This window comes from Oryctolagus cuniculus, chromosome 15 (assembly GCF_964237555.1).
Source record: "Oryctolagus cuniculus chromosome 15, mOryCun1.1, whole genome shotgun sequence".
In the NCBI taxonomy this organism is placed as follows: Eukaryota; Metazoa; Chordata; class Mammalia; order Lagomorpha; family Leporidae; genus Oryctolagus; species Oryctolagus cuniculus.
Genome location: NC_091446.1, coordinates 27,471,009 through 27,494,224, shown reverse-complemented (window position 1 = coordinate 27,494,224; position 23,216 = coordinate 27,471,009). Strand labels below are relative to the sequence as shown.

The 23,216-nt window shown below is 49.3% G+C and overlaps 2 protein-coding genes across 2 annotated transcripts in view; one reads left to right on the top strand and one right to left on the bottom strand.

Moving 5' to 3' along the window:
- Window positions 1–525: 525 nt before the first annotated feature.
- Window positions 526–22,061, bottom strand: ACTR1A (actin related protein 1A). The gene is made up of 11 exons (XM_002718634.4): window positions 21,927–22,061; window positions 9,614–9,678; window positions 8,509–8,584; window positions 7,591–7,716; window positions 6,401–6,525; window positions 5,039–5,255; window positions 3,923–4,015; window positions 3,154–3,328; window positions 2,989–3,050; window positions 2,375–2,415; window positions 526–2,217 (listed from the first exon to the last, which is right to left on the bottom strand). The coding sequence occupies exons 1-11, from the start codon at window positions 21,972–21,974 to the stop codon at window positions 2,115–2,117; spliced, it is 1,131 nt and encodes a 376-aa protein (XP_002718680.1). The 5' UTR covers window positions 21,975–22,061; the 3' UTR covers window positions 526–2,114.
- SUFU (SUFU negative regulator of hedgehog signaling) overlaps window positions 21,973–23,216 on the top strand; it is a 122,683-nt gene continuing 121,439 nt past the window's right edge. Inside the window, exon 1 of the mRNA XM_051823538.2 lies at window positions 21,973–22,208. Coding sequence (XP_051679498.2) covers window positions 21,973–22,208 — 236 coding nt within the window. The remainder of the gene's footprint in view (window positions 22,209–23,216) is intronic.

The window sequence follows — 23,216 nt, the reverse complement described above, 5'->3', positions numbered from 1 at the left end:
ATTAACACCGTAGCTAATAAAGAGGGGAGCCTTTTGAGATATTGCTTGGTCTTTTCATGGCTCCACCTCTTCATCTGTAAAACTGGCAATGAGAACATTTGGTGGAGGTTACTGGGAAGATTAAATGGGTTAATAGTTGCCAGGCACTGGGCAATTTTCCTCTCAAGTATGGAGTTTCAAATGATTAACCAGAATGTCTAATAATTCTAATCAGCTCCTAAGCATTTTACAAGTTTTGAGAATTCTGATTGAGGGATGTCCCATCATTCATCCAGTGTCAAGGTCACGCATAGGCAGGGGTCCCTGTCCGTGCAGGGGTAGGACCCTCAGGTCCTGAACCCGAACTTCTGTGTAAATGCCATTTTCTCTGCATCCGCCTGTCAGGCTGGCACTCGAGGCTGCTGCCTGCCAGTGATGCCTGGTGCCACAATGCCTGCTGCAGGGGCCCAAGCGGGGTCACTGTCTCGGATGCAGCAACTGCACTCCTCCCTCTTCCCAGCCAGCACTGGCCACGCAGAGGCTCAGTTGATGAGTCTATTGGAACGACTTTATTGAAGTACACTGGGCCCCACCAGGCAACGTGGTTTGTGCGAGGCTGTGCGAGGGACGGGCTTGGGCTAAGGGAAGGGAGGTGAGCTGGGTAAGCGCACTGCAGTCTGCGGTCGCCACATCGCTTTCACACACACCTGCTGCTGCAGCCCACATCTGGCAGGGGCCTTTGGTCATAGGACGGCGTGGGGGAGAATACTGCCTGGAAACGAACTGGGGACTCTCGGTGTCACAGGCGAGGGTGCCGGCGAGGACAGGCTAACCTCAGCGTTGCATCATCTGCAGACCGCTGCTAGGAGCCAGGCCTGAGCCCATCAGCTCTCAGCACTCTGGTCCGGCCCCTCCCTCCCTAACCGAACACGTCCAAAAGTCAAGAATGGCACAGATCAGCCCAGAGGGGGCTTGCCCATCTCCATAACCTTGTCCCCTGCTCAGCCAGGGTGGCAAAAGGCCACTTGATTAATTGCAGCTTTCTCTAGTCCTAAGCAGATGGGATCGCTAATCCCCCTCCTTTGCCAGGAGCTTCTGCCAAAGACTGATTCTATCTCTGATTTCAGAAACTCCTCCCAGCAACCAACCTGTTGATTCCAGGGCAGCGAGCAAGTGGGAGAAGGAGAAACACAGAGGCTGATGGGAGTGCCTTGGTCCTGAGGCCTATGGACACTGCCGGTTTGCCGTCACCAGGGAGTGGTGGGGCCCTAGGTACTACGCTAGGCTTAGGTGCTGTAAACATCAGTGTGAGCAGGGTAACTGGTGGGCAGGAGGCAGTGAGCACCCCCCTCCAGTCCCCTTACTGAACAAACACTTCAATAAATAAAACTGAAGATGGCATTGAGACAAGGATGGATGAAAAACAAATAACAGGACCTGGAGCCAACGGGCTCCTTAAACCCTCTGAAGACCCCCTGGATGGGGCCTGTGGCTTGGAGCATTAACTCTGCAACCAATCAGAAGCAGCTCTGCTCCTGCCCTCGAATGCCCAATGTGGTCCCGGTTCCCAGGGGGACCAGGTGAGGGCATCGTGCTCTCCCCTGGCGCCCGCGTCCCTGTGACTGCTCCAGGAGTACTTTTCCAGACTTCTGAAACCAAACTGCAACAGAACCAGACAGAACTCAAGCCCAGCCCCGCCCTCAGTCACCAGCAGAGGGCACTGATGGCAGAATGATGAACAAGGGGAGGGCCTTAGGGACCCTGGGGGCAGGAGTGAGGTGGAGCCAGGCCAGCAGCAGCAAGGTCTCCCCGGGGTGGTAACCATAGTCCCACGGAGTAGGACGAAGGCTCCGCTGAGGAAGGGTGGGGCCTTTGCCAGTGCTCTTCCCTGTCGGGGCCCCTCAGTGGTAAAGCCCAGGCCTCAGACCGTCGCCATCGTGGGTAGTTCATCGTCCTTTCTGGGCCCGGGCAGCCCTGGGCCACACGGCACTCGTGTTGCACACACTCGTACCCACCCATGCGCGCGCGCACACACACACACACACACACACGCAGTTCCTCGCAAACACTCCGACTCAAGAAAGCAAGTTTTAAAGTGGAGTTAACGTCAGAGAGGTGAAGACGCTGTCTCAATATTAGAAGGTCTTCCTGTGGATGGACCGCGCACCGTCTTCCTCATACTCCTTCTTAGAGACCCACATCTTCTTAAAGGTGTCCAGGGAGGCAAGGATGGAGCCCCTGCGGTGGAGGGAATCCAAAGCAACAGTGAGATAGAGGGCCAGCCATCCCCCTGGGGCCACAGCAGCTGAGGCTTTTCTTGAAAGGAATGGGATGCTGACGGGTAACCTGCACCTTTGCCTGCTGCATGCCGCTGCTTCCCAAAAGGGCTACTCACCCAATCCATGTGGAGTACAGCCTCTCCTGAGGTGCAGATATCTGCAAAGGTGGGGGAAGAGGTGGATGTGAGTCGTCCACCCTGCCCCCGCTTTCCCTCGGAGGCACACCTCACCACCCAAGGCAGTCCATGCGACAGGCTTCAAGTTCTCTCCTGCTGGACCCCGTGGCCTCTGTGGAGGCAACTGTGGCTGGCCCGACCTTCACCTGGGGAAGCTGGGGCTATGAGGGGGCAGAGACTCCACACAGGAACCACACTCCTTCCTGCAGGGTCCCTTCTGCACCAAGATGCCAGACTGCACCACACGGGAGCCAGAGCGCAGCAGCAATAAAACTGAACCCCTGTCCACTTTACACTGTCCTGAAAAGACTGATGGGGCCCTCAGCGCCAGGCCCCACAACATCTGGGTATTAAAATTACCCTCCTTTTGAGTGAAGAGGTGGACTGTGTAAGCCCTCCTCTGGCCAGCCTAAGCCTGAGGGTCCAGGTGTAGGCTGGGAGCCACCTGCTACTGCCTGTAGAGTGCTGGCTGCCCAACAACTCGGGCAGAACCAGAGGAAGGCCAGAGCACGTGGGGCCCAGGGCTACCCTGCTGGGGCCCACCATGCTCCTACCCTGATCTTCACATCTTTTGGAGCCAGCTTCTTCACCTCACTCAGTAGTCTGTCACCAAAACCTGAATGGGCAGAAAAGTAGAATCTCAAGTCAATTCTTTGGCTTTCTGGGCCCAGCAGGCTCTGGAAGCTTCCAGGGGAAAGGCCCTATGAGCAAAGACCAACCTTTGAACAGGGTGGAGCCCCCCGAGAGGACAATGTTGGAGAACAGCGTGCGCCGCAGGTCCATGTCAGACTTCTGGATGGCAAACACCAGGACCTCGTGGATTCCCTCGCTCTCTTCGCCAATCAAGTCTGGCCTGAACAGCAGCTCAGGGGCCCGGAATCGAGAAGGACCAATCTGCAGGGTGGAGGGCCGGCTTCAAAGGGTGGGGTTGGGGCCAAAGTCCCTTTAGGGGTGGGAATCGAAGCAGCGCCTCTGCCCATCTCTCGGTAACCAGGTGGCTCCGAAGGCCTGCCACATGACACTCCTACACTCACGTTAGGGGCCCAAGGGACAGAGATAAGGCTCTGGGGAACAAAGAGGAGACGTGCCTATGTTTAATTCTAGCTCTGGCACTTTCCAGCTAAGAGATCGTTAACATTACTGTGCGGATTCACTCATTTATTTAATCATGGAAACTTCTTGCAATGGGAGATCCAGGGAGCAGCAGCTCAGCCTGCACTGTGCCCAGGAGTGGTCAGGATGGCACCAGCCATCCACGTACAATCCCAAGACCTAGCGTGATCCTGCTTGAGCCCCCGCCCCCTACATGGGAGGGAGCACAGGCCCTGCCTTCTGCTCTGCAGGAGCAGGGCTGCTCACGTTGCTCATGTGGCTCTAGGCAGAGGGCAAAGGACCGTTGGACTGGACCATAGCCCCTCCAGGCCTGTTGTCTGGGCCCAGAGTTTTTGTGGACCTGAGGGGTTAAAGGGGAGGGGTCCAGCCACCTACCTCAATGGTGCTGCCATCAGGCAGGTAGTACTGAGCCTTCTCTGTCTCCAGTGTCTCATCCTTCTGGGGGTTTATGGACAGGTAGCAAGCCCTCTGCAGAACAAGCATTACCGTCAGCTGGCAGGAACACGTAGCACACACCCACAATCCTGGGGGAGCCACGTGCTGCAGACACCAACCCCTGACAGTGACTGCCCTCAAAGTTGGAAGAGCTGCTACCCAGAAGCAGAAGCAGGGGAGTCTCTGTCAGCCTCCGCGGGATGGCATCTAGGCTACGTGTTTGTACTGCTCCACCTTCCTGGTGGGCAAGCTTGGATGCTTGGTTGTCTATACTGAGGGTCTGAGACCACGCACAATTTTAGCACAGGTCTAGATGACATCTTTCTCCTACCTTTCACACAGTTCTAGGTCCTCCTGACCCAGCGCAGGGGTTTCCCTACAGTGACAGGTGGCATGACAGTTCAATTACTTAAAATGAAGTATGACCTCTTCAAAGATGTAGAAGAACCTATGCAACTTAATTTGGACCTAAAGTAAAAAAACATCATGAGGTGCCAGCGTTGTGGTGTAGTAGGCTAAACCTCCGCCTGCGGTACCCATATGGGTGCTGGTTCATGTCCTGGCTGCTCCTCTTCTGATCCAGCTCTCTGTTACGGCCTGGGAAAGCAGTGGAGGATGGCCCAAGTACTTGGGCCCCTGTGCCCATGTGGGAGACCTAGAAAAAACAGAAGCTCCCGGCTCCCGGCTTTGGATTAGCCAAGCCCAGCTGTTGCAGCCATTTGCAGAGTGAACAGCAGATGGAAGACCACTCTCTCTCTCTCTCTCTCTCTCTCTCTAACTTTGCCTCTCTTCTCTAATGAATACATAAAATCTTGAAAAAGTCATGAGCTCCTCTGTACCCATTATTCAGTTGAGGAAATGGAAGCAGCTCCCGTTCCTTCCACAAGATGGCAGTGCTTCTGGAAGCTGACTCCATCAGCAAGAGTGGGCTGGGATCACACAGTGGCCGGGAGGCCTGGCTGGGTGGGACCTGAACAATCCCCGTGGCCAGGAATCGCTCTTCAGTGCAGGTCACCATTCCCCATCCCATCCCTAGGCCCATGGGGCAGCACTCACTTCTTTGATGGCCTTTACGATCTCAAACTCGGAGGATGAGTGGAAATCGTAGCCCTCCTTACGCAGGTAGAGGCGAAGGAAGCGAGAGACGTCTCGGCCAGCGATGTCGATGCGCATGATAGAGTGCGGCATGGCGAAGCCCTCGTAAATGGGCACAGCGTGGGTGACACCATCCCCAGAGTCCAGCACCACGCCTGTGGTCCTGCCAGTGGCGTAACTGAAGCAGAGCATAAAAAGCATCAGTGACCCCTGGCTCCTCACTCTTGGAAGAAACTCACTTCTTTTGGGGCCTTTCTCCAGGGGCCTTCGAATGGACCCAGTACCAAGGAGGCCTCCAGATACCCGCATGAAAGGAGCTGGGCTTCTACACGCTCCCTTCCAGACACCCAGAAGAGCAAGCCTCCCTGTGTGGAGATGGCCTGGTCTTCCACTGCTTCTGGAACTCAGCCCCCAGGGCCGTTTTAACTCTCCCTACAAGAGGGAAAACCTCAAATGCATACAGGAGCCAGGTGGGAAAAGTAAATGAGTAAAGGAAGATTACTGATTTTCATCTACAAAAACCACTTTTTCTCTACATGGCCTTTTCGGCCCCTCTTTGGTTTTCTCACTTTTGGTAAAGATAAGGGTACTGGTGTACAGTTCTGTGATGTATGGGGGGAAACTAGCGTCACACTCGGCCTCGGGGTTGGGAGGACAACAGACAGTGAGCAGACTGCGGGGAAGGGAGTGTGCCAGCCTTTCTAAATGGCGCTGCTATCTGCTCCTGCTGATTTGTGCCCTGTAGGAATGCAGTTCCAGCAGTACCAGATCCTCTCGTTTTATCAGAGAAGCCACAAGTTTGGATTTTGGTAAGAAACTTCCCAATTTAGAAATGCTGGCTCCCAGTTTGGGAATGGGGTCAAGCAGATCCCATGTGTAGGCTGTCAGCGGATGATCTTGCAGTTGACCTAAGCCTGCAGCAAGGCGGTGGGGCAGCAGGACTGGAGTGACAGGGCGTGAGCACTGGGCCCGGGCTGGGGTTTGGGTTCTGACTTTGTCACCAGCCTGGCAGAGCACCCGGCATACAGTAGGCACCAAATAAACATTTGAACATATTACAAGGGCCTTCTCAGCAGGCCTGGAGGGGAGCTTCAGGTGCCAACCCCACTGACAGGACTGGGACACAGTCTCAATACCAGCTACGTCTCCTTTTTGGCTTCAAATGAGAAAACTGGGGTTAGTGTCAGAGGCCATGTCTCTCCCTTTCCAACTTTTCACCCTCCCGGGGCTGCAGAGAGGGCCCAGCCCAAAGGGGAGGCAGCCTCGCTTGTACCGAAGGACTGTTTTTTTCCCTGCAAGAGGTCAGGCCAGGCTGCTACTCACAGGCTGAGCACAGCTTGCATAGAGATGAAAAGAGCTGGCACGTTGAAGGTCTCGAAGAAAACTTCGGCAGCTCGCTCCCGATTTTTCCGAGGGTTTAGCGGCGCCTCAGTCAGGAGCACAGGATGCTATGGAAGGAGCCCAGGACGCAGTTAGGGGGAGGCCAGATTTCCACCCTCATTGGTACTGGGGAAGAAGCCTCAGCCTTGCTGGTCTGAGAGCAGGGGGACCTCTGTCAGCCTCCCTCCAAAAAGAGGCAAGCGGGGCCTGTCACCTAGCCCTGCCCAAGTGCCCCTGTAAAGTCTCATTCTATCCTGTCTCCACCCCCTTACTCCCTTCCTTGTCCTCCAAGATTCTTCTAGATGCCTTTGTATCTGTTGTGTGAATCCAGTTCTCAAGAAGATTATGTTACATTCTACAGTCTGGATTATAATAAAATAGCTTACGACTTAATCAAAATAGATTAAATGTCAATACTGGGGGCAGGTGTTTGGTGGAAGACATCACGTGTGACGTCCCCATTCCGTATTAGAGTGTCTGGGCTCTAGTCTTGGCTTCAGTCCTGACTCCACCTTCCCACTAACATGCACCCCGGGAGGCAGCAGGTGATGGCTCAAAAACTTGGGTCCCTGCCACACTTGTGGGAGACCTGATTTGAGTTCTTGGCTTCTAGCTTTGGCCTGGCCCAGCCCTAGCAGTTATGGGCATTTGGGGATTGAACCAACAGATGGGAGATTTCTGTCTGCCTCCCCCTCTCTGTCTTTCAAGTAAATAAACAATAACTTAAAAATAAACTTCAATGTTGATTATGCTTTAAAAAAAACTGAAAATATCTCTCCACTGGAAATTGATATACCTCATGTATCAGTTATGCTTCTGAAATGAGGCGCTCAATTCTGAAACATGTGGGTTTGAATCCAGCTCTGTCACTTTACTCACAAGGTGATCGTAGAAATATATTGCTATGTGGCTTTTCTGAATGTCTGCTCCTTTGTTTGTAAAACGGAGCTAATGCTACTCTTAGGACTAATGTGGAGATTCAGTTAGATCATGTCTGAGAAGCACACGCCCTGGGGCCTGGCACACAGTAAGACGCCAACACCCAGGGCAGCATCACTCTCATCCTCATCCTCTCTGGGGGAGGAGGTCTGCTTCCCCTCGCCCAGGGAGTACCCTGCACACAGACCCCTTACCTCCTCTGAGAAAGTCTGCAGCTGGTCCTTAGAGTAGACATATTGCCAGATGCGCTCCATGTCGTTCCAGTCCTTGACAATGCCATGCTCCATGGGGTAGCGGATCGAGAGCAGCCCTCGGTGCTCCTGGGGACAGTGGGCAGGACTTGCAGCACAGTCGCGCTGTGCCTGGGACCCTGCTCTCCCCACACCATGCTGCACAGGCCGACTTGCTTATAGAGCACCCTCAGCTTCTTGAACTCTCCTCGACCCCTGCAGTCTTGACCCCAAGCTAAGGGTGGGCCCCTGCTCTCTGTGTCTCTGGACTCCGTGCTGCAAACGGCCCTTGGTGCAAAGCCAAGGAAAGGGTGCCTGCATTTCTGCGGGCCTTCAGGCACTCCCAGGACAAGTGACAGGAGGCACCTTCTTCATTGCCTGGTTCCAGGACACAATCTCCTGGTTCCCATCTCTGGGCCTCAGCACTTGACGCCAAAGTGGGCAACAATGATTTTGTTGTTCTGCTTACTAGACCTGCCTGAGGCTCTGCCAGAACTGTACTAATTAACTCATCCCTAGGGTATGCCAGCCAGCATCTCCCCTCCAAATCACTTTGCCAAAAACACAACACCAACAAAACTAAGCCAGGCAATTTGATGACTGGCAAGGCAGCGCCAGACACATAAGAAAGGCAAGACTTATTTTCTAGACTGGTCTCAAGTGTTCCCCAGATCAGGGTCCCAGATATTCCTTCTCCAAGGCCAGAAGCTGCTCCTGGGAGAAGTAATCTGGCTAGATTCAGGATGAGAGGACCAAAAGGAAGATTTTCAGGGAAAACTGCTCCTTTTACTCATGCTGTGTCCAGCTCGTGGGACACTCCCCACATGCTGAGCCCTGAAGGTTGCTTGCGTGCCTGAGGCTTCTTTGTCAGATGGGAATTACCTCAGCTTTGGGGCCAATGAAAATGTCGCCTTCCAGGGCTCCTGCCATGACCCGAACGTGCTTGGGTCTGCCCACACTGGAAAAGACAGCAGGGAGGACAGTTAGTTTTCATTTCACGACAGAACGTATGGCAGATATAAGAGGCACGGACATGCTCATGCTACAGTGATCATCTGTGAGGCTGGATTTTCCTCTTCACACTTTTCCGTATTTTCACAATTTCTACAATGAACACCTACTGTCTTATCTATACATCATTTCATATTATTTTACATTCTTTTATAGATTTCTCCATTTATTTGAAATGTAGAGATAGAAAGAGAGAGATGGAGAAAGATTGATCTTTCATCCTCTGATTTATTCCCCAAATGGCCTCAATGGCCAGAGCTGGGCCAGGCTGAAGCCAGGAGCCAAAAGCCTCCTCCAGGTCTTCCACTTGGGTGCAAGGACCCAAGCACTTGAGCCATCCTCTGCTGCTTTCCCAGGAACACCAGCAGGGAGCTGGGTCAGAAGTGGAGCAGCCGGGACTAGAACTGGCCCATATGAGATGCCAGCACTGCAGGCAGAAGCTTAACCCTCTATGCTACAGTGCCAGCCCCTGTTTACAAATTATTTACACAAACTTTAGAGGATTCAATCCCTAAATCCCTGGGATGATCCAGCTTCAGAGAGAGAGACCTTCTTTTCCTCCCCGTTTGAGCCTCTTTTCTAGCCTCCATGCCCTCTCCTGACGCCAATTTCTCTGCTTCTGAAAACTCATTCTCAAGATGGTAGGTATGGGTTACTGTTAAAACCCATCCCGGATGACAGACTTAAACAGGATGCCACGAAGAGGCACTCATCCAGAGCAATGAGTCACCAGTGACAAAAGAAAAAAATTTGGCACCAGATAAAAATGAGATTTTAAAAGAGAGGCCTCTTCCCCGTGACTCTCATATTGTCCCATGTAGACAACTGTTTCCTTCGCTCACTCCAAACCCAGCAGCTGCCCCTTGCTTCCTATTGTTTTGAGTACTCAAGGCTGACCTGAATGAGAATTCCTCTTCCTAAAAAGAGAGGCCCAGCCTCATAAAAAAGCTGACAAACTGCCCCAAATCTGACTTACTAGTTTGGAAAGCAGTATTTGGGGATCTGATCACCAGCAAAACCAGCTTTAATCACACCGGATCCCTGGAGAGAGAGGAGAGACAAACCGAAGTCAGAACTGGCACACACACAAGAGGAGATATACATTATATGGTTCCACTTTTATTTAGAAAAAGAGACCTTATATTTGAATAGAATATATAAAATTGATGGGCCTAGGAAAAAGAGATTTCACACCAAAGAGAGGAAAGTGGGAGTGGAGATGGCAATGAGGAGGATTTTTCACTGTTTATTCAATATATTGTTTTTTTCTGTAGTCTTTGTTTTACATCAAACACGTTTTACTTTGAGAATGAAAAATAATACTACAGATAGGTGTTTGGCCTAGCAACTAAGACTCCCACATCCCACAGAGTGCCTGGGTCTGACTCCCAGCCCTGGCTGCTAAATCCAGCATTGTGCTAATGTGCACCCTGGAAGGCAGTGGTAACGGCTCAGTTGAATTCCTGCCACTCATACAGGAGACCTGGATTGCTTTCCTGTCTCCTGGCACTGGCCGGCACTGCAGGTATCTGTGGAGGGAAACAGAGGATGGGAACTCTTTCTCTTTCACTGATAACATCTTTTAAAGAGTCTTAATATTATTAATAAAAGGTAGAAAAACACAGAAAATCTGGGGTGAGAAGAGGAAAGAATGTGGAAGCAACTAAACAACCAAGTTCAGGAATCTGATCGAGGTGGGAAAGCACGTGATTCCTTCTGGTGAACCACCGTGGAATGCCTGTGACCTTCCCTCCCAGCTCAGGCCTGAACCCTGGCTGCCTTGGGGACCTCCATGACAGATGCCACCTTGCATAGTCACATTTGCAGCTGACTCTGTTGGAACACAGGCTGTCTGGTTCTTATGGCAGGGACAGAGCACTATGCTGAGTAGGGGTTTTATTGTTTGGTTCTTTGACTATGTTTTTATTTCTTGGTCTACTGTTGGTAAAGAGTGGGGAAGGCCTAAAGCCTTGTCAGAATAGGAGAGACCACAGTCCTGCTGCTTCAATATCTGGTCTGCCGGGTGTAGTGTCCATAAAAGAATCCGAGTCCTCCCACCTGCATCTCTGGTACCACCCGGGGCCCAGCACTGTAAATATTGACTCTACATACAGACACCAAGGCTTGATATTGCTTGTAGATGGACAGACCCTGTTCTCCTTCTTAACTCTTCAGCCACCACACTGTTACCCCTGCCCATCCACCCAGTCATGGCTGCAGCTGAATGTGTAACTGGGGCAAGCCTTTCCCTGCTGTCTGCTGACCCCATCTCTTGGGGCCCACCCAGGCAGTGCACACACCTGCAGGTACTAAGTAGCCAAGATAAGCTTTGCCCCAAAGGCTTCCCAGCAACACCTTTGGTTCCCTCCCTGACTCTGACTCCTGTCCTACAGGGGAAGGGGGAGTGAGATTGGTTGTCTTCATGCCTGGCTCTGGCAAGACAGAGTTGGGGACGGCATGGGTGGAAGTGAGAACTGAATATGGACAGGGAAAGCACTTTGGGGGGAGAGCGGCCAGTTCCCTCAGGGAGCAGGAACCTCTGCCAACAGAAGAGAAAGAAAACATGAGACAATGTGCAAACTCATCGGCCTGGGCAGCACAGCAAGGAGCCTGGAAAAGGTGCAGCTGTAAACTGAGCTGAGGGAGGGGAAATATTCCACTGCAAACGCAAGGACTCTGAGACAGCATGGATGGAAGAGAACAGCATGGCGTAAGAGAACTGCAACTTCTTAGCTCCAGCGCCGCAGGACTGCTCGCCGCCTTCACCTGGGTGTGGTGATGCTGGCAGACTAATTGTATCTCTCAGCAGAGGGTGAAAACTAGAGCAGTAAAGATGAGACCTGTTCTTTCGACTCTGGATTTTTTTTTTTTTTTTTTTTTTAATAAATTAATTGGGCTGGCGCCAGGGCTCACTTGGTTAATCTTCCACCTGTGGCGCCAGCATCCCATATGGGTGCTAGGTTCTAGTCCCGGTTGCTCCTCTTCCAGTCCAGCTCTCTCCTGTGGCCCGGGAAGCCAGTGGAGGATGGCCCAGGTCCTTGGGCCCCTGCACTCACATGGGAGACCAGGAGGAAGCACCTGGCTCCTGGCTTCAGATCAGCGTAGTTCCTGCTATAGCGGCCATTTGTGAACCAACGAAAGGAAGCTCTCTCTGTCTCTCTCTCTCTCACTGTCTAACTCTATCTGTCAAATAATAAATTTTAAAAAATTAATTTATTTGAAAGAGTTACACAGAGAGAGGAGAGGCAGAGAGAGAGAGAGGTCTTCCATCTGCTGGTTCACTCCCCAGATGGCCACAATGGCTGGAGCTGTGCCAATCTGAAGCCAGGAGCCAGGAGCTTCTTTTGGGTCTCCCACGCAGGTGCAGGGGCCCAAGGACTTGAGCCATCTTCTACGCCTTTCCCAGGCCACAGTAGAGAGCAGGATTGGAAGTGGAGCAGCCAGGACTTGAACCAGTGCCCATATGGGATGCCAGCTATGCTACAGTGCCAGCCCTGATTTTTAAGACAAGGGTTTTCCTGGATATTTGATACTCTTACTTTTTTTTTTTTTTTTCAAAATTTATTTGAGAAGCAGATAGAACTCTCATTCATTGGTTCACTCCTCAAATGCTTGCACTAGTTATGACTGGGCCAGCTGAAGCTTGGAGCCAGGACCTCAATCCAGTTTTCACATGAGGGTGTCAGGAACCCAGTCCTTGAGCCATCACTGCTGCCTCTCAGGTCTGCATTAGCAGGAAGCTGTTGTTAGGAGCTGAGACTTGGAAGTGGGATGTGGGAGCTGACGTGCTTACCTGCTAAGTCACACACCCGCCTCTTTTAAGTTTACAGCAAAAGGGTTAGATTCTAAGTCACAGGGCAAGTGAAGATACCAGATCCATCTTTTCCTCTCTGTCCTTCCCAGCAAAAATAGAACAGGCCCAACTCAGATATCACCAAGCATGACTGCTTTCCTCCTGAAAAACTGACCCCAGCTAGAATTATCCTCTTCCGTTATCTCAAAGCAAATCACCATTACCTGTACTAAGAGCCAGCACGCTGGCCGGTGCCGCGGCTCACTTGGCTAATCCTCCGCCTGTGGCGCCAGCACCCTGGGTTCTAGTCCCGGTTGGGGCGCTGGATTCTGTCCCAATTGCTCCTCTTCCAGTCCAGCTCTATGCTGTGGCCTGGGAAGGCAGTCGAGGATGTCCCAAGTGCTTGGGCCCCTGCACCGGCATGGGAGACCAGGAGAAGCTCCTGGCTCCTGGCTTTGGATTGGCGCAGTGCGCCGGCCGTAGCGGCCATTTGGGGAGTGAACCAACGGAAAGGAAGACCTTCCTCTCTGTCTCTCTCACTGTCTAACTCTGCCTGTCAAAAAAAAAAAAAAAAAAAAAAAAAAAAAGAGGCAGCATGCTTTTCTTTCTGCTTTCTATTAAAATTTATGGTTTCAACTTCTGTCTCTTTTCAGTCCAAGTTCCTTGAAGTCAGAAAATTTATATATCAGCAGTATCTGGTATTTGCTGGGTACTCCACAGATGCTGGTTAACTAAAATTAAAATCAAGTGTATATGATTGGCAGATGAAACCTAAACTATGGAACCTGAATGGGCAGTGGGAACGCCAGAGGCCCCAGGCGGAGGCGTGCAGGAGAGTCTGAGGCATTGTTGGGAATAATACACAAGGAGGAACCAGATCCGACTTGTCCCTGCAACCCCAGGCAGGCCAGCCAGGCCAGGAGCTGGCTGAAGAATCAGTGGGGAAAGGGAGGCAGCTGAGCCACTTCTGTTCTGTCCCAGCCACATCACAAGAATACAGACAGGGGTCATGTCCATTTTATAACAACATCTACAGCTAGGAGCTGTGAACCTGGGAAATGAGCTACTACTGTCTATTATTCACCCTTGCAAACTCAAGTGAACAAATGCCCTGTAGAGGCTCCTTGAAAAAGTGGTATAATAAAATTATTTGATTTAGGAGGATTCAAATCAGCTGCCAGCCACCACTGACCATTCTGTGAATACTGGAAAAAAAAAAAAAAGGCAACTCCCTCAGCAAGGCTCTCCCAATACCTACTGGCTATAGGCCTATGGTTTAGGCAAACATTATCTTTTTTTTTTTTTTTTTTTTTTTTTTTTGACAGGCAGAGTGGACAGTGAGAGAGACAGAGAGAAAGGTCTTCCTTTGCCGTTGGTTCACCCTCCAATGGCTGCCGCCGGCACGCTGCGGCTGGCGCACTGTGCTGATCCGATGGCAGGAGCCAGGTACTTATCCTGGTTGCCCATGGGGTGCAGGGCCCAAGTACTTGGGCCATCCTCCACTGCACTCCCTGGCCACAGCAGAGAGCTGGCCTGGAAGAGGGGCAACCGGGACAGAATCCGGCGCCCCGACCGGGACTAGAACCCGGTGTGCTAGCGCTGCAAGGTGGAGGATTAGCCTAGTGAGCCGCGGTGCCGGCCAGGCAAACATTATCTTAAGCACTTCTGATTATTCTTGACAAGCTGAGAAGGAGGCTGGTTGTCTTCCATTTTACAAGTCAAGTCACAGATTACTAAATGGCAGCCCATTTTAGCCCAAAGACATTTCGTTTGGCCTAAAACATACTTTTTAAAAAACAATTTTATTGAGTTAAAATTCACATACCATACAATGTACCCATTTAAGATGCATAATTCAATGGTTTTTAGTCTGTCCACAGAGTTGTTTAATCAGCACCACAATCGAATCTGAGAATTTTTCATTACTCCAAAAGAAACCCTGTACCCATTAGTAGTTATTCCTCATTCCCCCGCCTCTGGGCTTGTCCCCGGAGATAATCATAAATCTGTTTTTGGAGACCACAAAGGACTTTTATGTTAACTGCCAACAATTAAAAATTGGAGGTTGCACATGAAATTAAATATTTTATTTATCTTAAAAAAAAATCAGAGAATCTGGCAAGCCAGAGCCTGCACTCCTGTAGGAAGACAACTGTGGAGCTGGTGCTGTGGCGTAGTGGGTAAAGCCCGCCTGCAGTGCCAGCATTCCATATGGGTGCTGGTTCAAGTCCCAGCTGATCCACTTCTGATCCAGCTCTCTACTATGGCCTGGGAAGGCAGTAGAAGATGGGCCTTGGGCTCCTGCACACACGTGGGAGACCCAGAAGCTTCTGGCTCCTGGCTTCAGATCGGCTCTAGCCATTGTGGCCATTTGGGGAGTGAACTAGTGGATGGAAGACCCCTGTCTCTCTCTCTCTCTCTTTGTAAATCTGCCTTTCAAATAAATAAATAAATCTTTAAAAAAAAAAAAAAAAGACAACTGCAGAAATTGTTGTCTTTTGTCAGGCACGCTCAGTGCATCACCTTCCAGTCATCCCACCCTGAAAGAAGTGGCTTTCAGGCTATCCTGTCCCTCTTCTTTTTAGTGTATTTTCATTCCTGCATGGCCTTTGAAGGAATGGAGTTTGAGCTCTCTAGCTCAGGCATTCCCACCCAGCAACTGGCTAATGATGTTTCTCTATCCACAGGATATCTGGTTTCTTTCTCATCCTCTGAGCAGTCAACTCAGCATGAAGCACATCTTTGGACTGCAAAACACACATAATGGAAAACCAGATAACTTTATCAGGCATCTACTTTTCAACTTTTGCATCAAACAAAGAATGGGTAATTGCTTAAGCTGTACAACTGAAAAACCAGTTAATGCAATATGAACACTGACTAGAAATTTGATATTAAGAGATTATTATTAACTTTATTAGGTGTGATAATGGTAGATGGATTAGGTTTTTAAGATTTTTTAATTATTTATTTGAAAGGCAAAGACAGAGATCTATAGGTGGGGGTTTATTCCTTAAATGCCCAAAATAGCCAGGGCTGGGCCAGGCAGAAGCCAGGAGCCAGGAGCTCAGAATGCATCTCCTACATGAGTGGCAGGGACCCAAATACTTGAGTCATCGCCTGATGCCTACCAGGGTTTGCTCTAGCAGGAAGCAGGTATCAGGAAGGGAGTTGAGACACTTTGATATGGAATGCAGTATTCTTGCTGCACCAAATGCCTGCCTTGGATTATGATTTTAGAAGAGTGTAGGAGATAGGGAAGTGGGCAAGAATGTAATGGAAAAGACTGGCCAAGTGCTGATAACTGTTACAGCTAGGTGATGGACTATGTGGATGCTCATTATGTTAGTCCCTCTCCTTCTGTATGTTGGAAATTTGTTATAATAAAAACAGCTGTTGGTTTGGGCAGTGTGGTACAGCAGTTAAGCCACTGCTTGAGAGGGTTTGGTTTGAGTCCTGGCTACTCCATGCTTCCAATCCAGCTTCCTGTTAATGCACTTGGGAGGCAGCAGATGAGGGCCCATGTGGGAGACCTGGGTGGAGTTCCTGGCTCCTGGCTTCAGTCTGACCTGGCCCCAGCTGTTGTGGGCATTTGGAGAATGAACCAGTAACATAGAATCTCTCTCCCTCTTGCCCTCTCTCCCCTTCCCTTCTTCACTCCTTACTCTTTCCTCCCTTCCCCTCCCTCTCTGTCACTCTGCCTTTCAAATAAATAAATAAATCTTAACTATATATATGCATATATATGTATATATATATAAACAGCTGTCAAGGAAGATGATAGCACTTAAGTAAAATTTCAAAACACAAACATTATACACAGAAAATTTTAAATACTTTTTTTAAAAAAAGGATTTATTTATTTGAAAGGCAGAGTTATAGAGGGGCAGAGGCAGAGAGATAGAGAAAGAGGTCTTCCATCTGCTGGTTCACTCCCCAGCTGACCACAATGGCCAGAGCTGAGCCTATTTGAAGCCAGGAGCCAGGAGTTTCTTCTTGGTCTCCCATGCAGGTGCAGGGGCCCAAGAACTTGGCCCATCTTCTACTGCTCTCCCAGGCCATAGCAGAGAGCTGAATTGGAAGTGGAGCAGCCAGGACTCAAACTGGCACCCATCTGGTGCTGGTGCTGCAGGCAGCAGCTTTCCTGCTATGCCACAGTCCCAGTACATCTTTTCATAAAATCACAGATGGAATGGAGCACAGCGGCTCTATAACGAAGGCTGCTTCTTGAACAGGAGGATGGGGTTGTGGAGGAGTACAGCAAGTTTCAATGTTACCTGTAAAGTTTCATCTCCTAAAAAAAAAATCTGAAGCAAGTATGGCAAAATATTAACATGGTTAGATGTTAACATGTAAGACATGTTACATGAGTATTATGTACTTCTCTGGATGTTTGTTTAAAGTATCTTTTTTTTTTTTTTTTTGAAAAGGGGCTAAAGCATCACAACATCTCTTATACCAAAAACAGCAAACAAACAAACAAAAAGACCAGCCAAACTCTTGGCTTACTGTTGAACTTCTGATGCTCTGATACTGTTCCTGCATACAGGTCCACACAGCCACAAGGACAGTGTTAATACTGACAAGAAGGATGATCAATTATAGGACAAAACAAAAACTTTAAGATTCTAGCAAAACTTTGAGCTTCAGAATAAACACTTATTCTGATCAAAGTGTTGTAGTCCTCAAAATGTGGTCAGTGAGTTTCCTCCTCTTGTATTATTGACTGTGATGTGACTTTGAGAAGGAATTACTTATATTTAGTTTATTTTTTTCATTATCTAGAGAATACTTTATTAGTTCTATAATCAAACCCATTTAGATAGGACCTTACATATTTAATACAGTGCACTACCCCTGTACAAATGGAAAAAAAAAATTAAGTTTAATGTTTCTAGACCAGTATGGCTGTTAACTTCTGTACAGTGCTAGCTCAACACGGTAAACTTGGGATACTTGGGATAATTCAATTATATGTGTATATATATTTTTTGTTTAAAAATACCAATTGCTTTATTGTTGTCATTAATGTGTGTCTGTGTGCGCGCGCCCGTGCATGTGCTCACCCCGCTCCATTTGCCTCACCAAATTCTGATGAATTGGTTTGGTGCCAGAGTATGATAAAAGGAGTGGTCACTGGGGGCCTATGTTGTGGCATGGCAGGTAAGGATACCATACTTCCGATCCAGCTCCCTGCTGAGGGCCTGGGAAAAGCAGTGGAAGATGCTCAAGTGCTTGGGCCCCTGCACCCACAAGGGAGACCTGGATTAAGCTTCTGGCTCCTGGCTTGGGCCTGGCCCAGCTCTGGGTGTTGCAGCCATTTGGGGAGTAAACCAGAGGATGGAAGATCTCTGTGGGTGTGTGTGTCTTACCCTCTCTCTCTGTAACTGATTTGCAAATAAACAAATAAGTCTTAAAAAAAAAAAAAAGAGTGGTCACAACTGTATAAAGACCTGTAAAGGCTCTGAACTAACAATGGGACTTCTTTCCTCTCTTTCCAGCTTTCTTTGTCCTTCTTTACTTTATTTTCTTTCTGGTTTATTTATTTATTTATTTATTTTTATTTAAAATGCAGAATTACAGAGAGGCAGAGGCAGAGAAAGAGGTCTTCCATTTGCTGGTTCACCCCCCAAATGGCCACAATGGCCAGAGCTAGGCCAATACGAAGCCAGGAGCCAGGAGCTTCCTCTGGGTCTCCCACGTGGGTGTGGAGCCCAAGGACTTGGGCCATCTTCTGCTACTTTCCCAGGCTGTAGCAGAGAGCTGGATCGGAAGTGGTGCAGCCAGGACTCAAATTGGCACCCATTTGGGATGCCGGCGCTTCAGGCCAGGGCGTTAACCTGCTGCGCCAGAGCGCGCCGGCCCCCTCCTTTCTTCTAATTACCCTTTCCTTAGCCCAGAAATAAAACTGTAGCAAGATGTTAAACTATGGAGCTGTTACATCAAGTGATTTTTTTTTTTCCCATCCACATTTCATCTTAAAAGCTTCTAAATGTCAAATGGCAAGAACCATATGAGACTCCAAATCTGAAAATGAGGTAGGTATTCAGCAAATCCTAAGAGGAAAATGACTTAAAGTTCTCCTACTTCATCTTTTGGCAAAGTTATCAGCGTAACAAAGGAAATGTTTCCCCAATTTAAAAAATTTTAAAAATGAAAATACTGCTTTAATGTATTTCAAATACACAGTTGTCCCTTGGTATCCATAGGGGACTGGTTCTAATATACCCCTGCCCTGTGCCCCACGAAAGGGATACCCAAACCCTTAATGCTCAAGGCATAGTACTGAGTATATAACCTACATACAATACTCCTGTATACCTTAGTCTTTATTTATTTATTGTCTTTGCTTATTTGGAAGGCCAAGAGAGACAGAGAGAGATTTTCCATCTACTGGATCATTCCCCAGTTGTCAGAAACAGCCAGGGCTGGGCCAGACCAAAGCCAAGAGCCTGGAACTCCATCTGGGTCTCCCATTTGGGTGGACTCAAGTACTTCAACCATTAACAGCTGCCTCCCACAGCGTGTAACAGCAAGCAGTTGGATGGGAAGTGGAATAGCTGGGACTTGAACCAGACCCCTGAAATGGGATGTGAGCACCCCACGTGGTAACACAACAATTGTGCCAATGCTTCCCCTACCACTGACTTTAAATCATCTCTAGATTACTTATGATACTCAATGCCATATAAATAGTTGTTATGCTGTATTGTTTAGAGAACAATGACCAGAAGAAAAATGTACACATATTCAGTTTAGATGCAATTCCCCCCCCCAATATTTTCCATCTAAGGTTGGTTGAATCCATGAATATGGACCTGCAGATGAGGTGAGCTGATTATTATATCAGAAAAGAGAAAGGAGAAACTAAGAAGCATTAGCTTAAGCAACGTTCAAGACAACAGCTGGAGATGGAGCTTTTGTCCACCCGTTGAAAAAGCAAAGAACTGGTGGGATGGACAGGCAGCTCCTGCATTGCTGAGGAAAATGGGAAACTGATCACGTCTACATAATTTTTCTTTTCACAAACTAAGAAAAAGGCAGAGAAAGCACATAGAGTACAGAGAAGGCACACAGAGATAGAGTGCTATTCTCTGAAAATCAGCACCAAGGAGTCCTATTTAATCCTCTTTGATAACCAACTAAGGAAAGCGCATCCTCTTTGATAACCAACTAAGGAAAGGAACATTTTTGTTCCTGTAGTAGAGACATCTAGTCACTCTCCCACCAATCCATTGACAAAGGATTTACTGGGTACACAGTGGTGTCAGGCTCTATGTATTATATTTGGAGGGAAGTGGGTAAAAGAGAGGGTATTAAAAAAAAGGAATACTATCTTTCCACAAAAATTTAAATCTAGTGAAGGGGAAAAAAAAATCCTTTCAAAAATGAGTTGTCTAGGGGTTGGGCATTTGTTGCGGGGATAAAGATGCCTGCATCCCTTATTGGGGTACCTGGGTTTGAGTCCTGGCTCCTCCAGTTCTCATCTAGTTTCCTGCTAATGCACACCCCAAAAGGCAGTCATGATGGCTCATGACCTTGGGTCCCTGCCATGGAGGCAGGAGACCAAGATTGATTTCTGGGCTCCTGGTTTCAGCCTGGTCCATCTCTGGCTGTTGCAGGCATTTGGAGGGTAACTAGCAGAAGGAATATCTCTTTTTGCATCTCTCTTTCTCTCTCTGTCTCCCTTCCTTTCAAATAAATAACAATAAATATATATTTTTAAAAAAATCAGTTGTCGGGGATTGGTGCTATGGCATAGTAGGTTAAGCATCCACCTGCGGTGCTGGCATCCCATGCCAGTTAGCTGCTCCACTTCTGATCCAGCTCCCTGCTAATGGCCTGGGAAAGTAGTAGAAGATGGCCCAAGTCCTTGGGCCACTGCATTCACATGGGAGATCCAGGAGAACCTCCTGGCTTCGGATCAGCCCAGCTCCGGCAGTTACAGCCATTTAGGGAGTGAACCAGCTGATGGAAGATCTCTCTCTCTCTCTCTCTGTCTCTCCCTCTCTCCGCTTCTTAAATAAGTAAGTACATCTTTAAAAAAATTTTTAATTGTCTCATTGAGAGCAATCTTGCCCTTTTCAATGCAGAAGCTATGCCCTCTGAAAGAAATAAGAAAACAACAACAACAAAAACACCTTTTATGGGAAAGATGAGGAACAGGGAACCAGATCTCAGTCTTGGCTCCTCAAGTCCTAAATAATCTTTCAAAGTCCCACTTTCCCGCATAAACTATCTAGCTGCATAAACTGTAAAGGAGATGATGCGCAGGAAAGAGCCTTGTAATACGCCCAAAGTCCCAAGGACTGGCTCCACAAAGTGAATGTGACAGCTTAGGACAGCGGTAGTTCTGCCTCGGTGTAGGGACCTAGAAGGGGCACAGAAAGGTATCAACCAATCTGGGCGGGACCAAATCTTTGAAGGCAGGCAGAAATGCAGTTTGTCTTACAATTGTTCCTTTCCTCCCAAAAATGGGCGCAGTGTTTAGATTTCTTTCCACTTGTCACTGAGGATGCATTTGCGTGGGGATGCCAGCAAAAGGAAAGACAGAAAGCATCGGATTTAGGGCGCCTCCGCCGTGTGACCTTGGGCTCACTTTACCCCTCGCGCTTCAGCTTTCTCATCAGGAAGACGAAGATCAAATTCCTTCTTAACCCTCCATCCAGTTTTTGTGAGGCTCCAACTCCAACACGTGTAAAAGCGCCCCGGAAGCGCCAAGCGTCTGGCAAATGTTTAGTCATGTTCCCCCAAACTAGGCGTTCGGAACAGGAGGGCGCCTCCCTGCTTGCTTTGTCACTCTCCTTTCTTCTCGATCGCTGTGCACTTTACAACTCACAATCACAGAAGGAACTGAAATCCGAGAGCCGATTCGGGCACCAGATTCTCGGACCGCACCCAGATAACTGACCACCGAGCGGTCCCATCTGCTGGCACCAGAGGAAACTTAGCCCTTCCGCAGCCACAGGCGGACCCTCACTTCCCGGCCCCGCCACCCGAGTCCCGGAAGCCAATCCCCTCAGCCCTCGTGCACCGCACCGCCCCTTCCACAAGGGAAACACTATGGCGGACTGGAAGAACGGCAGGCGCGCGAGCCAATAACCGCAGAGCGCTGCCCTCATCCGGCAAGGCCCAGAGGCGGGATTATCGGGCAAAGATGGACAGCCACAGTACCCAGTAGAATAATCGGACACTGGAGAGAGGGCGGGCACCAGGCTCTCAGAGTGCTAAGGCCCCCTCGAACCAAGGGCCCAAGGACTCGGCTCGCACTACAGCTCTTCCTTTATCCGCCCCAAAGTTCTCCATCCTATGGTTGCTGGCCAGGCTCCCTGCCTGCAGACTATGGTGGGAGGGAGGACGGAGGCGGCGGCAGCTGAACCCGCCTGACAGGCCGGGCCAGTGACAAAGAGCCGGCGACCCAGGCTGAAAACCGGAAAGCCATTCTTTCAGGGAGGAGAGCACGAGTCTCTTTATAAATAGGAAAGAGGCAACTCACATTGTCGATCACAACGGGCTGATTGGCGATCACATCGTAGGACTCCATGGCAGAGGAATCTCTCCTTCCGAGGAAGGAACTGCCAGCCGGGTCCGCTGCTAACGCCACTGACACGCATGCGCAGTCTGGCCGCCGGCGCTGGGCGGCCAGGGAGCGGCTCCACCGTGCCTCAAAAAGACTACAATCCCCAACATGCCTTTCACCCGTGACAGCCCGCCTGCTCTGGAGCCTCGCTTGGTGTAAGCGACTGGACGTCGCATTTCCGACGCACAGTACCCTGGGGTTTGTAGTCTTCTTGGCTTATCTAGAGAGGGTCACAGGTTGATGATTATGTTGCATGCCTGGATCTGTAGTCCTTTTAAAGGGGCTCGCAATGCACGCTGAAGTATGTAGTCTTCTTTGGTTACTTGTCTGTACTGAGTTCGGATTGTTCTGTAATTCGTGGATGTTTGGATTTGACAGATCAGACCTACCACTCCCACCTTCCCTTCTCTTGGACAATATAAGATTCCCATGTTTTTATTTGGGTCTATAATACATTAATAGACACCTCCTAGCACCTCTACCTCACACTCTTAACAGAAAGGAAATTTTGACACACACACACGTGCAAGGGGAGGATATATTCTTTTTTTTTTTTTTTAATGTATTTGAGAGGGAGAGTTACAGACACAGAGAGACAAAGAGAAAGATCTTTCACTCACTGGTTCACTCCCCAAATGGCTACAGTGGTCAGGGCTGGGCCGATCCGAAGCCAGGAGCCAGGAGCTTCCCCTGAGCCTCCCTCGCGGATTCAGGGGCCCAGACACTTGGGTCATTTTCCACTGCTTTCCCAGGCCCTTAGCAGGGAACTGGATCAGAAGTGGAGCACGCGGGACATGAACTGGCACCCATATGACAGGCCAGCGCCTCAGGCGGAGGCTTAACCTATATGGAAGCCGGCGCCAGGATGTATTATTAAGCATGAGAATTTAGATTGTATAAATTTAGGTCTGGGAGGAAAAAGCTGTACATTGTCGTAAATTTTTTTAATGGGCTATCATTGTCTGAAGACCAACATTTGGAACTACTAGTTTAGGTGATTTTTTTTAAGACTTATTTATTTATTTGAAAGGCAGAGTTACACAGAGAAGGAGAGGCAGAGAGAGAGAGAGAGAGAGAGAGGGAGAGAGAGAGTCTTCCATCCTCTGGTTCACTCCCCAGATGACCGCAAAGGCTGGAGCTGCGCTGATCTGAAACCAGGAGCCAGGAGCTTCTTCCAGGTCTCTCACGTGGGTGCAGGGGCCCAAG

Excerpts from the sequence above, each read along its gene's own strand:
- ACTR1A (XM_002718634.4), bottom strand. The coding sequence starts at position 21,974 with ATGGAGTCCTACGATGTGATCGCCAATCAGCCCGTTGTGATCGACAAT. Across the intron at positions 9,679-21,926 it reads AGCCCGTTGTGATCGACAAT|GGATCCGGTGTGATTAAAGC; the intron begins GTGAGTTGCCTC and ends CTCTCTCTCCAG. Across the intron at positions 8,585-9,613 it reads AAATACTGCTTTCCAAACTA|TGTGGGCAGACCCAAGCACG; the intron begins GTAAGTCAGATT and ends TGTCTTTTCCAG.